Genomic DNA, 16,365 nt, shown 5'->3' on the forward strand with positions numbered 1-16,365 from the left:
AGTATAAATTTAATTTATTAATTTAGTTTAACTACATTGATTACAAATGCAGAAGTATGTGTAAAGTATAAACAATATATAATAATAGATTATAGATAGTGTCCATATTATGATTGTAAATCAGCATTTTACTTCAAATAATTTCTTCAGTAATCAATTGTTTAAGGTTCAAGTAATACAGATATATATACATATATATGATTTTTTAATTTGGCAAGTATAGTATAGTCATATTAGAAAGTTACACGATAAATATGATTTTGTAAATATCAATATTGAATTTTTTGAATGTAAGTACAACAGAATGGAAGAAAATTTATTGATTGAAAGAGATAGATAGATGTTCATGTTAATCATTTTTAATAAAATGGTTTCTAACACATTTTATGTTTTCATATCAAAATTTTCATTATTCTTGTCATATATTAATATTTACTGTATGTACAATGATATTTTTATGCATGTGAAAATAGAGTGTGCTAATACTTGTAGTAATTAAAGATTCTTACTAATTGACGCAGAATGTGTTTTATTACACCTGCTGCCTACGAAGAACGTTAATTTATTGGATATTCCTAACTAGAGATATTAAATATTTACATAATTTAAAAGTATTTATATAAATATTATATAAAATATTCATGAAATAATTTTATCGATTCTAGAGTTTATGACGTATGTAGTATTGTATATATGTATGTATATATTCAATTATTTTATTCATTTTATGCCGATGTCGTGTTTCGTATTATCTAACGAATGTTAATAAATTATGATGTTATAGTTGAAGATTATTGTTATTTATAATATGTACTTTGTAATTAAAACATATGGTGTAAATGTGGAACATAGAATTCTATTGTGTTTTATATATTTATAATTTCTTATAAAATTTTATTCTGAAAATTATCGATCTTGAAATTACATTTTAGTGATATGTATAATTTAATGCAATTCAGTGAAATATGCATTACAACGAAACAGCTTTATGACAAATTATCTTTAAGATAGTTATATATTCGAAATATAAAACGTTTATTGAAAATACTAAGCTTCGATTAATAAACCATATTTGAGACCAATATTGGTCAAGTTCTGAGTAGTTGATACACCCAAAACCGCAACCGCAATAGCAGCAATAGTGACTGCACCTTCCAAGTAAAGACCGTATAATACTCGCACATAGCCAACTATTGTTGAAAGACCACCAGCAGCAGTAAAATCTAAAGGAAATAGAACACTTGCTGCAATTGGCCTGGATCTAGCTACTCCAAAACACAAGACTCCCAGCAGATAGTAAGTGGCTGTAATTGAAAATAATGTATAATTACTCATATTAATATTCGAACACAGTACTATCTTTGCGATAATAACGAGTTATTCTGAATGGTAATTTTTATCGTCCTTAATTTTATTTCACCCTGTACATTACATTATTTACTTAAAGCCATATTCTAAATTAATTGGCAAAGTTTTGCTTTTTTAACATGAAACGCCTTGTAAGAGTATATTTTTATCATAGTAAAAAATAATACTTGAATCAGATTTTATGACTTCAAAGACCCCTAAAACAAGTCCCATTGAAATCACCGATGACATATTTACTGACACTAAATTTTATCAGCATCAAACTTGCCCAATACCACAGGTGTCCGACACCAGACTATATCAACAACAGTTTCAACTGAATTATTATGTTTGGCAGTATGACTGTCAGTATCAGCACAGGCAAATAAAAGCGAATTTTCACTTATGCATGTAAGTTTATTGCTGCAGATAAAATCGGTGGCCGATCGCTTTACAGCGACCGGGTTAAAAATGCTAACTCAAATTTAACATAAACCACGAACTTGATATTGATTTGTATTGAAATTACATTCAAACTTATCGCAAATAAATTGAAATTTATAAATCAAAATTTATTTAATTGCTAAACAGTTTGTGTTCGATATTGGGTTTGGATTGGTTCCTTAATTCGTACACCGTAAGGTGGCAGGCTATCAATCATCTGTAGCATAAAATCTATCTAAGTAAAAGTCCTCTCTTACTTCCCTGTGCTAATACTGTCAGTCAATCGAAGCTGTCGTCAGCAAAAGCTGTGATCTATGAAATCTGGAGTCGATCAAATTTGGTGTCAGTGAATAGTCATCGACAAAATCTGTGTCAATGGTTTCAATGGGATCCCCTAAAACTGTCCTGTTTGTAATTAGTCGTGTAAAGTTAACAGACATATAAATTTACTCCAGGTTTTTACTTTTTCAGATCACTAATCGTGATAACATTATAATATTAACCAATCTCATAGAAAAATTATACGAATATTATAAGCGTATATATATGGGCATTATGATTTTATAATTACCTACACAAACGAAGGGCACTACCTTAACCCATTTTGGTACTGGCGGTGTATAACTTAGCTCTGTTTGCTCATATCCTTCAAGTATCCTCGATATAGCATATCTTTGTAATCGTACTGCTAACAGAAGACCAAGATTCATAACTAAAAGAAAATGTGCAGGTATACCAATTGCTGCAAAAATAACAGTTACTGTTCGACCAGCTGTCGTTCGTGGAACCGGGGCACCAAAACCTAACAGAAATAAAAGCATATTACAAACTGGCAAAAATAAAAAAATATATGTGCTTATACGTAACTATGTTGCTTAAGCATCTAAAAACGGTATAGAATAAATAAAAGTAAGCGCCTGATTATATTTTCCGAAAGATTCGTTATCAGACTGCGTATTTTTGTGAACTTATAGGGAATTAGAAAGTGTAAAATTACACAAAATATACATAGCATGAAAGACATGTAAGCTATTCAATGTATAATGCTTTCCATAATATTTGTTAGGTAGAACAATTTTGTACCGAGATTTAATTTTATCAATTATATTCTCAAAAATATAAATTCCCATAAAAATCCGCAGTCTATTCGTTATCTCTTCTAAGTTTGCTAATGTTACATTTTACACTAATCATTTAAAGAAACAATACAATGTGCATATTAAAATTCTGCGCTTGAAACTAATACCGTTTGTATCTTTTCTTTTTTATATTTATCGCAGTAATTAAGAAGCATTTATTCGCTACAGAAACGATATTTCAATTACCAAGAGTGGTGAGAAGTGAAAGCGCAAATAAGACACAACCCGGGAACGTCCAAAGTTGTCCACTATTTCCACTTTCGCCATATCCAGAACTAACTGCCATCAATAGCAACTGTTCGTGTTTTTCTACATATTGGTGCACTTTGTTACTCCAAAGCGGTTCTACGTCTTCTTCTTTTTCTGTACGCAACTGTCTCAATTCCGTCGCTAAGCCAACTGCTAAATCTTTCTGCATATCCTTCAATTTTACAACTTGCTCACGTTCCCGAGGTCCCTCAATGACACAAAAAGCCACTGCACCAGCAATTGCCCAAATGGTAAGTAACCACGTCAATCCTATAATACGTAAACCACGTTTGTTAACTAAAAATGGTAAAAGCGAATTACACGTTAAAATTGTTTGCCGATATGAGAATCATTTTTTTCAATAAATCACTGTACGCCCCGCTGCTTAGGCTGACCTCCTTTCGTTCGTACGAGGAGGTTTACTCGCGTGCAAGGATATTTTGGTCTATTTTTAATTATCAATAAAGACAAATTATTTTCTTATTCTTATTTCAGCGTCAAGAATCAGCCCTTAAATTATGAAAATATTCAAACACTCCTAAAAGCTTTGATTTGAAAAGCTTCGCTTCGAGAGCTCATTGTACACCTAAGGACAATGGGAAAAATCCATATATATATATATATATCTTCTATCTGTATTAGTTTATGCGATATAACGAATTTTTTGTTTTTATTTTGTGTTATCTAATTATTAGAGGTGCGCGGGTACTCGATATTTCGAGTTCGGATGGGGTCGAGAATCCTACTCGAGATTGTGTCGTGATCCCCAAAGTTTGTAACATCTGCGTACTCCCGATATTTCGTATTATTTCGTGGAAATCATTCTAAATCTAAAGGTAGAAAATCCGATTGTAAAATTAAGAAAAAGCAGACCAGATCCAAGCCTCGGGTACCAGCAACTTTGGGTACCCGCACACCTCTACACAGAAAATGACCACGTTGCATTTCGAGGCAATCCTGTAAACGTCTTGTCATGGATCCGATTACGTTCTGAATGATTCCTGAATTTGCCGAAAAGCTTGTTCCGAACCTTAATATGTTAACATCATCAATAGAGTTTTCACTGTATGCAAAATTCCTTATATCTCATAAACGAAGACAGAGCATACGTTTATATGAACTTCTCTCATTGTTTTTAGATTTACAACAAACTCCTCAAGCGAGTCTCACACGTTCTGTTACACCCTGTATACTATGTGAAATACTTGAAAATCTCATTAGCACTGTAACGAGACTCAACCTCGATTACTACTCCTATCTCGAGTCTGAAAATCGGATCTGAAAATGTAACAGAGGTTACAAGATATTTATTGGAAGCATACGTTTCGCAAAGATCAACAAAGTATTTCAACAGTCAATTATGCGTTATATTCATAAAACACGGTATGCAGCGAGACCATCTTTAGCACTTATACGAGTAACACTTCGACTTTTAGTTTCTGCAACTCTGTTCTTGTTTGAAAACTCCTCTATAATTGGACTTTCTATAATAGAAGTTCACCACTTTTCCCCAGTACCTATTATTCTTTGTTCACATAATAGGAGCTCTTCAAATAAGTGAGTTCAACCAGTAAGAGTTCAGTTAATCGACTGAATTACTAACTTAACTAAAGTTTCGTTCCAATAATTGGAGTTCAGATAAGTAGAATTCTACTGTAACTGAATATTTAAGACTACTAGTCGTGCTGTATACTAATTTCGCACTAAATGTATGTTAGGCGATAAATGTCTTGTGACTTCTATATCCATTTTCGGATTGATTTGAAATTTTAGTATTATAAATTTAGTTTTGTGAGGACAAAAACGGTATTCATAAAAATATTGTATGGTAAGTGTTCGAATACTTTCATGAGCCACTATATGTATATTTTATGAAAAGTATCTTCAATACACTATTTTTTAATAGCAATCATAAATTATGAGCGAAAGAAGAGATATGAATGTATTTTTACCAAACAACGAGAGTGATAATCTTCCTAGAAATCTAATATGTCTCCATATTTTCGAAAATCCTTTTACATTTGACGAAGCTACATCTTCTTCTTCGACGATATCTTTAACGGATGGTAAAACCCTGAGTCGCAATGGTAGTCCAACTGTTGTTTGAATAGCAATTGATTTCGTCGGTTTTTCGGAATTTGCGGTCGTTTTGTATCGCGGAGAGATGTCTTCCGAAACTGTTGTAGGTGTATCTAAGAATAATAGACTAAATTATTACTATAATAATACTATAATAATTTAATGCAACCTTTAAAAATGATTTTCTTGCTTTATAATGTATTACGTAGATGAGAAAAAATGACGATAAGAAGGAAATATATTTTCTTTGCTCAAGATCATTATAGTTAAATATAACATTGCCTCTAATAACGACGAGCCTCGCAAATCTTTAAGAATACAAGGTCTGGCACAATAACATGTACAGGTGGGCGAGAGATGATTTCTTATGAAAAAATAAGAAGAAAATTCGACTAGCGTATACTTGAACTTGGCTGATCACCGAGTATGAGGAAATAATCGACAGGAAATTATCCTATACATGAAAATATGTCGAAAATAAGTGGAAACAATTTTTCACAAGATTCTTTGTTTTCGAGAAAAATAAATTTGAAAATATATGATGCGCGTGTACCAGGCTTGTTCTTAACTAAGCATATCGTTGCTTGGCATTGATAGTGGCATAACTCAACAAATTTCGAACTACACTATGTTTCTATTTTTATCATGTAAAACGGTAAATATTTACAACTCTATCGGTTTTGCGTCATAGAGAAAAATTATTACTTATGCCGTTATCAACCTGGCCTTAATTTTACGACACTGTCTCATCTTCAGTCGTTTTCAGTTCGCGAATAGTCGCATATCTTGTATTAAGTCAGCCTTATAATATCGTTGAAACGACTCGCGAAGATTTCTTTGTAAATTTGAAAAAAAACTCTTCTCTAAAATATATATTTTCCGGGTTGTGCCACTATCAATGTTGTGCCAAGCAGCGGCACTCAACTTTATTTTCTTGGGAATGAAACCTTAAATGGAAAGTATTTTTACTTATTTTTGCACGTATAATAATCTCTTGTTGACTGTTTACTCTTACCCAATTGGTAATTAGTCACGATCAAGTGTCCTAGAGAAATTTTCAATCTCGATTTTCTCAAAAATTAAACTTCGAACGAAAAAATGTTATTCGATATTTTCTTCTTATTTTTTTATAAGGAATTATCATATGCCCGCTTGTCTATAGCCTATACATACATGTTATTCGATTCGATCCTATATATGTACATAGATATGTTCCTGTAATGCATGAAATGCTATTACTTCGTTGAATTTATTGTGTATATTGTCAATATATTTCTTTAATTTGAATTACAATTATATAGTACAGTACAGTATATACGCATCTTGAAACTCATCTAAATTTTCTTAGGCTTTTAAACTCTATAGTGCGTTCCACTGTCCTACATTCGGTTTTTCCTTACGTATTGATTTAGTTCTTCTTAACGCGTTATTATTAATGAAACCAGAAATAGCATATACATCCAACCGGTGATATAGTCATCAAACTTATACTCCTGTACAATTCTGCAAATTCTATAGTATTATTTAAAAGTATTGTATAGTATACATGTATACATATAAACGAGCTTGAAGGCATAGAAATAAAGAAAAAGATTTTGTCATAAAATAATTAGGGAAGCTTAGAAATATTCTAAATCTATCATCAAAATGGATTGTTCTATTTTAATTTTACTTTCTCTTTCTTTTATTATTTTATTTAGTATTGTTGCAAATTTGTGCTGTGTGTGTTTTATATGTTCGTATAAACATTTTTATATGTCTTATGTAAAAAAATGTACAATTTTGAACTATTATAAAGAATGATTATACCTTAAGAATTATTATTATTATCTATCGTCGTTTAAATTCGGTTTGTCTCTAATAAATGACTCTATTAAATATAAGTATAATTAGCTTCCATCTATTATTAAATAATCAATTAACGAGTAACTAAGTGTAGAGATAGTAGTAGTAAACCTAAAGGTACACATATCAAAAGAGCAAATGAATATTTCACAACATAATATAAAACTATGTGATTAGAACTAGATTTACACGTAGAATGATCACTATTTCTCGTTTCATATACGCACATTCTAACTTTAAATATCGTAATTTAAATATCTTTTTGCGTTTCAACATACTTACATTGACATATCTTTGTCAAATTAAGTTAATATATCGACTTGTATAAGTTATTGTACGAGGTATATCTAAAACTGAAGATAAGAAGGAAACATAAAAAAAATGTGAAGATCACAGGACCGTGAAGAGCTAAACTGTTATATAATTTATATAATATACACGTCTCTACGTCTAGACATTTTAAAGAATTCATTTTGAAAATAATATATTTTCCAATAACGTTTACTTGAATATACAGGAGTTAGAGAAAATAAAATATATGTATATGTGCATGCATAATATGTACATAACGTATAAGAGGTGTTCCCATTATTTTGTCCAATCCCTGTACACAATATGCTCGTATAACTTTGTCAAAATTTAATCAACGATACATAAATGCAAATATCTTTAATACGTTATCATACGATGTTAAAACACTTGACGAAAATTAGCCATACCTATTGCAAAAACTACATCGTTGTCGTCTTCATTCTGGTTGTGCCTCTGCTGTTCGGTCATCGTTATGTGAAACTCGGTAACGCGACGTTCGATCTCGTCCTTCGATTTCGGATGTATTACGTTCCTATGGGCAGAATGTCGTATTTTGTGGATCTTGATCGCCCTATGCATTTTCTTCTCGGCATGTTGTTTACGAGCGCATGTAACAGCGGACAGCGAAACAGGTGTCAACTTCGCAACGTCTATAACATCACTAACGGGCGTCGCAACACCCCCAAGGATTGGCGGTGCTGGGAAAAGGGGCACGTCCATTGACAAAGGTCAAGGTTCCTTTGCTTATGAAGTACAATGCTATCATCAATAGCGATTTCTTTCTTTAACCTAGTCCTTTGTTGGTTTTATATCAATGTATCAAGGTAACGGAGGCATGTGTAACTTCTTTCTTTACACATATAACTACTGCACTGGTGATGCAATCGTTTCCATTTCATAACTATTTATCCATGACCTTTCAGTGTGGATAAATTTAATTTATAAAGAATATTTACGGAGAAACAAAGAAGTTTTGGGTCGAAACTGGTTCGTAAGATATGTTTGTACAAGAAGAAACTGTTTGGTAGTAGCATTTTATATTTAATGGATTTAAATTCGGGCATCTTTTGATACTTTTGATATTTTCAAGTTTTATTTTTTTTTTTTTTATTTCTAGTTGTATTTAAAAGAGATAATGATAGGAATGTTCGTTCCATTTCGTGGCCATCATTATATGTATTGCCTTTGTAAAATTTACGTAAGAGTTATAGCTTATTTTATGTTTTTATTTCATATAATATTATTATAATTTGTTCTTAACATCTTATTAATGCATGTAATATTAGACAATTTTCTAATTCATTTATGACTTACAATTGCAACAACATCTGAAATAATGAAAACAAATTTCTGCGTTAGTTCAAAATATGAATAGTAACCATTTTGATTCTATTTATTTTCTTTATATATTTTATTTATATATTCTATTTATCTCCTCTAGTCGATTACTTATGAAAATTTAATTATTTAATTATGCTAGATAAAGTTACTTGAGGTGGTGCTAGGTCTACATGCACACCTAAGTATATGGATACCAGGCAAAGCTCAGAAAGAAAGAGAAGGTTGGGCTTGGAGCAGAGGCAAGAGCTTTGAGATATGAAGAGAGTATAAGAAGAGGTATGGGTGGATTATTAGGTAAAGAATGCGTAAAAGAAAAAGAAAGGAAAATTAGAAGAATAGAAAGTATCAGAGCAAGAGAAGAATACTTTTAGAGAAGTGATGGCAGCCAGCTAGGTGTAGAAAATCTAAGACTGCAGGAGATTGATATAATTAAGGTTCTGACGGAAAGGGACAAAGAGTTGCAAGGTCAAGATGCAATGTAATAGAATTTGGAATGCCAAATATAATGGTAGGTACTATAGTAGGTATAATATGTACGTAAGAATAGTGGGTAAAGCGAAATATCTAGAGAATGAAGGAAAAGGAGGCAGCCAGAGGCCTGTGGTTGGAAGAGAAAATGTATTTTATGTAGATTATAGATAGGCACATTAAATCACTTATTAAAAGATTGCTATAGATATTGTTATAACAATTATTAAAATGCTGCTAAATTTCTAGCGAACTAAGAGAGGAAGAGATAGGAGAATAGGGTTGTCATTTATAAAATCACTGGATTTTTAGAGGTCAATTTCACCCCTTTAAAGCGAATTTGAACAGGAGAAAAAATTTGCTTAATACATTTCTGTATTTTCTCCACATATCCCCAAAGTTTCTTAATTTTTAGAATTTGCAGGTTGCGAATCTTCCGTTGTGGAATGAAAAACTGGTAAACCTCTCCACTACTTCGATAGCCTACTTCTTTACTACCCTGTACTACCACTACCCTCCCTCTTTCGTCATTTCAAATGACCAATTCAGTGGTTGGAATATTTGTTACTCTTTCCATTCCTTATACGTCGCTATGACATACTTTTGTGCATAATACAGAAACTAGAACCAACCACCCTATATATGTATAATCTTGACAACATATTTCAAGGGCATCAAAATCAGTAAGAAGGTAACTATTCGGCAACTTGGCCAAGTTTATTGATATTTATACTATAATCTTTTTTCACCATTCGGAACAGCAAGATAACAAAACCTAATCTCTGTGTCACCCTGTACGATCGTAATAAAAACTTATATAACGTATTAATAGTAAGTATAATACAATGAAAAGTTTAAAGATTTATTAAATTAATTTTCGGTATTTAACTATCCGTTACAAATGATTTATTTTAGCATATTTTCTATCTGTAATTGTTGATATTATTTTTTCACATACATATTTCGTTGAATAATCATGTCAAATAAATTTACAAAAATAAGAGCTATATTATTTATATGTTCTTTCACTTCACTTTCATTATACTTCAAAACTTATAGTTAAGAAACGTATAGAATTACTTGTTCAACCTCTGTTTAAAGAATACTAAGTTCAACTCGAATGTGCTACAAGTCAGTCGTAGTATATCTACGATGCTCCATGCTTAAAAATTATAAATAATACTTATGTTTCTATTTTCCTAGATATCGAATGCATGCTCCTTTTCCTTCGCGTTTGTGATGTAAATGTAATCTCAAAGTAAACGTTTAAAAAAAGGAGCTGTGTGATAACAGGAAAACGAAGCTGATAAAGCCGCACTTAAAGGTCATATAATATATGTGTACATATTTATCGAACCGATGATTATGTCTTTTTTAAATCTACTCATGTACTTACTATATACACGTACGACCATTGAATGAAAGTCCACGCATCAATATGTAGGCACGACCACACATAATAAACGCGGTTGGTACATCATAAATGAAAGAGAATGGAAGGAATATAAAGTTGAACTTCAAAATTACGATGTTTAGGAATCAAGACGAGACGATCCGTATACTCCTCCGAACAATTTACAGACTACTGGCTCCGAATTGCATTTCGTAGATTTGGCGCATTGCATGCTACGATGAAGGATGTAGTAACGTAAATGGTTCCCTATCGATACACTAAAATTAGAACGCAACCTTGGAATAAATCACGAAGATATTAGCCAAATTTCATCGCACTCCTCCTTTTCTCCAGTAAGATACATCACGGTAGGTCATTGTCGGATGTTGACCTAACGATATATGAATAATTTACAGTAGATACAGTGATTCATAACGCTTGTACAAAATTTTGATGTGTATATTATACAAAACATTTTAATATTCCATTAGCACTCCCATAAAACACAACCATCGTGATTATATTGATAAAATTTGGAGCGGTATTTGAAACGGTAAAATTTAGCGGAGACATTTAGACAGATTTAGGCCACGAGTCACTAGCGACAGAACTGTCGCTTTAATAGCTCTACAGGGTGAGTCATATGAATACTTGTTTTAATTTTAAAGATAAAGAAAAGTGTTTGAAACAAAAATTGTTTGGTTCCAAGGGGGCCATCATATGGCTGTCAAAACGTTTTATCCGGTGGATGCGCTTAGAATATTTGAAGTTGGCCGTCATTTGTTTAAGTGCAACTACGTATTTTTGAACACCTACCATTGTAGCCACTCTCAACTAGCGATTTCGATGACTACAGTCATTCAAGACCACAAAAGTACCTGTGTGAAAAATGAAAATTCATAAAGTATGCTTCTGAAACAGAACATTCTGTAATATGAAGACAAACAGTTGTGGATTACTAAAACACTAAAATGGCTACTAACTTTGACACAAGGTCAAATAGGACACGCGTTGATACGAACTTTTTCCATTGTTCTCGTGATTCCTGCTCACTTTTGAAATGTGTCCCACGTATTAAGATACACCCCGTACATTAAAATCGGTTTCCCACGTCTTATTGGCGATCAACCGCATGCAGCGAGTGAATATTTTTGTTTAAGTACGAGGCTTGTTTAAGAACTGTATTTTATTCTCTCATTGGATCGCTAGTGGCAACGTAAAATAAACAACATTCCTAATACGATAATCCCAAAGGTAAACGTCAACGATTATCACCTAGTCAAACATCTATACCACACCTTGAAAGGAATTTCTGCCTAGATAAGATTTCGGTCTGTATACACAATGAAATATCAGATATTTAATTCACGGTAAATTGTTAAATCTGTATCTGTGGGATAGGTCTATAGACAACGGCATCGTCGTCTACATAGAGTTTTACTGGAAAGTTGATCATGTTTAATGAACCGCAAAAAAATGTCTCATCGCTATAATACCATGGTACAAACGCTGGATAAAAGCAACCTTGAAATTCTCCATGACAAACAAGACAATAATGATCTGTTGATGGCATTAAATCACTAATAACAACTTTAAATAGCTTACATGTAATCCTATTAGCTATATTCTACGATACTACGAAGTACAATATACATTTTCTATTCTACAACATCACACGTATGTATATAAATTAATATAATAATTTTATTAGAATACCTATACCCATACAAATACATTTAATGCAATACCCATAAAAAAATAAAATGGTATAGTCCAGTCGCCGTTTTAGTTGCCATTTATTTTATAGCGGTTACTAAAAATTTGAGCCGAGTTTTTCTGTGAATTTAAGCTGAAGTTTTTGTTTTCGTAGGTTTAAATTCTGGCGAATTGTATCGAAGGTAGGCACGCCTGCGCTGTATCGATCCAAAATTGACGGCCTCGTCTTGCCTGAACGGCAACAGCAGTGCCCAAGTACATCTCAGTTCAATGAATTTACCGCGTTTAGAACATGGAAAATCGTCTCTTTAACAACAATGCGTTGCTCTGGTCGAAAGTTCCTAATCTGGTTGAGTTTAATGTTCTTCTTTCTCCTGATTGGTCGTCTCTTGATCGATCGTGGATTCGATTTACCGATACTGGTGATCGGTACTAGCGATATCTTAATACCAAAGACTTATTCAAGTTTTCAGCAAGATGTACAGACTGGAGCACTTGCTTTCGCAGCTGGCATGTACATGGCAGGTCTGCAACCTAGGAACAGAAGTTTCTGCAGATGGTACCATGGCCTGCCGAATATGCTCTCGTATCCGGCATCCAAAGTCACCTGGAGCCCCGAAATCGGTGAGAAGAGCCCCTACAGAATTCTACCGTTTGTATTGCGCGGAACCGAGGAGAGGAACAAGCTGCCTCAGGTGACCCTCTGCACGCACGCCACTGCAGATCAAGTCTATGGAATCGTGGAATTAGCTCGGAGATGGGAGGGTCCATTAAGCCTGGCCGTTTTCACGCCTGGCCTCGACGCTGGTATCGCCGTTGCTCTCCTCGATCGGGCCTGTCGATGCGAACCTGAAATGTACAAGGTTTCCCTATGCACTCGCTCTCAAAACGGGTCGCTAGTAGTATGATTGAACTTCAGGCATTATATGCATACCGCATGTCCAAATCTATTCTCCATCGCGACTATCTCAATTTTCCTTCAATTTTAATTTAATCATCGCCAACTACTTTGCTTGCGATACGAAAGCAAACGTATCTAAGAAAAATGCAATCTGGGACAGAGATACGTGGATAGATAAAGGAAGTAGGTATCATCGAACCAGTGCTAGTATTACTTAGATTTTAGTACTTAGATTTTAGTACTTGTTATATATCCTTATGGTATATAGATTATTTAGTTAGTTTAGTTAATGTAAAATTAACATTTACACTTTTGTGTAAACAAACTGTCTTTAAGGAAAATTCATTGATACCTATCTACACTGCCTGTCCACTTATTTCTGTCCCCTACTCTACGTAATTAAATTAGCAGAACTCTATAATTTTCTACTGTCACGGTCAGAAATACTGCTAATCGTGTTTTATAAAAATTATGCTCTTTAAAGTGAAATGCAAGATTTTAAATTTCCTCTACCTTAAAAATTGTATGAAAAGAATAAAGTAAATTACATTGTTTGTAAATAATCTCTATAAAACACGTGAGTAAACATAAGTACATTTAAGTAGTTTGTTTAATTACTAAAATATATCGCATCGTATCTATATAAGATTATATGGGTTAAATATAGAGATGAATACATACGTAAGTACACGGAAGTACTAACTACAGTTTTAACGTATGCACTTTCACAGGTTTCTGTTCATTTGGTATTTCCTGCGAGTCGCCCACCAGCTTTAGGACAGATTACTCGAATTCGTGGTGACTGTGCGGCAACCGATCTTCAAAGAGGAGATGGAGGAACAGAAAGGAAACGAAGAAGCATGATTTATCCTATTAACGTAGCCAGAAATGTAGCCAGAATTCAAGCAAACACGACTCGTGTTCTAGTAACCGATATCGAATTATTACCTAGCCAAAGATTAGCATCCGGCTTTATGGAAATTGTTCGGGAAAAAACACCAAAAGGGAGAATCGTCTTCGTGGTACCAGTATTTGAGATAGAATCAAATGAAGTGCCACCATTGACAAAAAAGGAATTGCTCTCAGCAACGAAGGCTGGTCTAGCCGTTTATTTTCACAGGTTTGTAAAAATAATTACAACTGTGCGAAAATGATTTTACAAAATTTATATTGGAGGGTTGTTTGAATTTTATATATATTAACATGTACTACATTATATACACTGGCAACAAGAAAAAAAAGAAAAATGTATTTGTACACTACTGCGTTTGTTAACTAGGTCCAATTATAATAAATTTTGTATCACTTAAAGATACATATTTTCATATGATTGTCATCAAAATTTGATATTACGTCAATGAAACGTAGAACTTAAGAAAAGAACGTTTCATTAGAATATACAAGTGTGTACAAATATTTCTTTTAGCCACTGTATAACAATAAATGAGAAGATACAAAAGATTTTACAGAGAATTCCTGGTTTATAGATTTCTCTGTTCACATTGTCAAAGGTTCCCTGGACTTAGTAGATGGTTAATTAGACCTGATCCGGGTAAAGTGAAACCCCTTATTATTACGAAAAGGGAATATCCACATCATAGATGGGAGCCTGTATTCATAGGAACGCAAAATGATCCCTTTTATGCTGAAGAAATGTCTTGGGAAGGCAGACAAGATAAAATGAGTCAGGTATTGCGCGTATTCGACAGATGTACAACAGAAATAAAATACCAATAGAATTATACTTATTCTATAAAATTTTATGCACATATGTATTAATAAAAATTAGTATAACATTCTATTTTAGAAGATCTACCATAATGAAAGGATTTATTAAAATTAAATTTATAATAAATTTAATTAATTAAATTTATAATGAATTTATAATTAATTTATATAAATTTATAACAATTTTATATACATATAAATTTTAGTATTTACAGGTTATTTATAATAAAAATATACATAAGTAACTACAGATTAACGATTAATCATAAAAAATATCGTTTTAAATTTCAATTAATTTCATTAACTGTACTGTACATACAAGGATAGATACTAATTACTAAGAAAAAGATGAGCAATATAACGCAATAAAGCAGCAATATAATATAGTAATTAAGAGCTCAATGTAAGGATACAATATAGTGTAAGAAATTAGGAATAAGAATGCAACAACCTGCTTGTAATAGGCTATTGGCCTTAAGTACAAATAAATTGTTATTATTATTGTCATTATTATTATTATTATTACTATTATTGTTATTATGAGTAGTTTCATAATGGTAGATTTTTAAAACAGAATGTCATATGAATAATAAATTTTGTATAATAAATAATAATAAATTATGTAAGAAACGTGTTATATTAATATTCAATATTTTCTTATAGATGTTCGAGATGTGTCTTTTACACTATCGACTAATTATACTTGACGGTGCCTTTTTAGTCCATACACCAGGTATTAAACGAAAAACAATAAAGGTTGACAAAGCAAAGCGAGAATTTTTAAAGCCTCACGAAAGAAAGAACGCTCGTATCTATCAACGTATAATTAGACGTTTATTGAAACAATATCCTGTTAATCGCAAATGCGCACAATAATATTTTTCGATAAAGGAAATCAGTATTCAGAGTAATCGCTTTTACTGTAAGAATAAAATAAACTTTTAAAGATACACGAAGTAGCTAGATATATGCCGTTTGTTTTCTAATATTGTTATCTATATAAATAATGCGTTGTATCTATACTACCATCCATTATAAAAAAATGTTTTTATATTTATAAACCAGTAGAAATTAACTGAAAATATGTGCCTATTTAAAATACAAAACATAAAAAGTATCGTAGCAATAACTCCCTGAATAATGAATATATCACTATAGTTTATTATTACTTAGTAATAGTATAATATTATTACTTTCATTTTTTAGTTCAACTGAACATTGAGAAACTTTGTTATTATACATAAAAAATATAAAAATACGTGTAAAGAATATAAGTATATTCTCCCAACTAAAGCGTTACTGCATTTGTTTGATAAAACAAATATAAAAGTTAAGGTATTGTATAAAAACCTTAGAATATTTTTCCTATACTACATCTGCAAATATTAATGATAAAAAAAATA

General features: G+C 32.0%; 2 protein-coding genes across 9 annotated transcripts; one reads left to right on the plus strand and one right to left on the minus strand.

Moving 5' to 3' along the window:
• Positions 1 to 188: 188 nt before the first annotated feature.
• On the minus strand, positions 189 to 10,759 carry LOC139986625 (uncharacterized). Of its 3 annotated transcripts, none has more exons than XM_072002081.1 (6): positions 10,621 to 10,759; positions 7,823 to 8,743; positions 5,132 to 5,371; positions 3,117 to 3,449; positions 2,363 to 2,593; positions 189 to 1,304 (listed from the first exon to the last, which is right to left on the minus strand). In XM_072002081.1, exons 2-6 carry the CDS (start codon positions 8,133 to 8,135, stop codon positions 1,048 to 1,050), a joined length of 1,374 nt encoding a protein of 457 aa, XP_071858182.1. In that variant the 5' UTR covers positions 8,136 to 8,743; positions 10,621 to 10,759; the 3' UTR covers positions 189 to 1,047. The 3 variants fall into 3 exon arrangements, with proteins under 3 accessions (XP_071858182.1, XP_071858184.1, XP_071858183.1); XM_072002083.1 differs by having other exon boundaries at positions 7,823 to 7,947; positions 10,621 to 10,758; XM_072002082.1 differs by having other exon boundaries at positions 7,823 to 8,113; positions 10,621 to 10,758.
• On the plus strand, positions 3,293 to 15,929 carry LOC139986626 (beta-1,4-glucuronyltransferase 1). 6 transcript variants are annotated; one of them, XM_072002089.1, is made up of 6 exons: positions 11,951 to 12,259; positions 12,473 to 12,682; positions 12,800 to 13,196; positions 13,966 to 14,354; positions 14,722 to 14,923; positions 15,626 to 15,929. In XM_072002089.1, the coding sequence occupies exons 2-6, from the start codon at positions 12,651 to 12,653 to the stop codon at positions 15,836 to 15,838; spliced, it is 1,233 nt and encodes a 410-aa protein (XP_071858190.1). In that variant the 5' UTR covers positions 11,951 to 12,259; positions 12,473 to 12,650; the 3' UTR covers positions 15,839 to 15,929. The 6 variants fall into 6 exon arrangements, with proteins under 6 accessions (XP_071858188.1, XP_071858187.1, XP_071858186.1 ...); XM_072002087.1 differs by lacking the exon at positions 11,951 to 12,259 and adding an exon at positions 3,293 to 3,430 and having other exon boundaries at positions 12,488 to 13,196; XM_072002086.1 differs by lacking the exon at positions 11,951 to 12,259 and adding an exon at positions 10,873 to 10,985 and having other exon boundaries at positions 12,488 to 13,196.
• Positions 15,930 to 16,365: the final 436 nt, after the last annotated feature.

The sequence above is a fragment of the Bombus fervidus genome, chromosome 4 (genome assembly GCF_041682495.2).
Source record: "Bombus fervidus isolate BK054 chromosome 4, iyBomFerv1, whole genome shotgun sequence".
In the NCBI taxonomy this organism is placed as follows: Eukaryota; Metazoa; Arthropoda; class Insecta; order Hymenoptera; family Apidae; genus Bombus; species Bombus fervidus.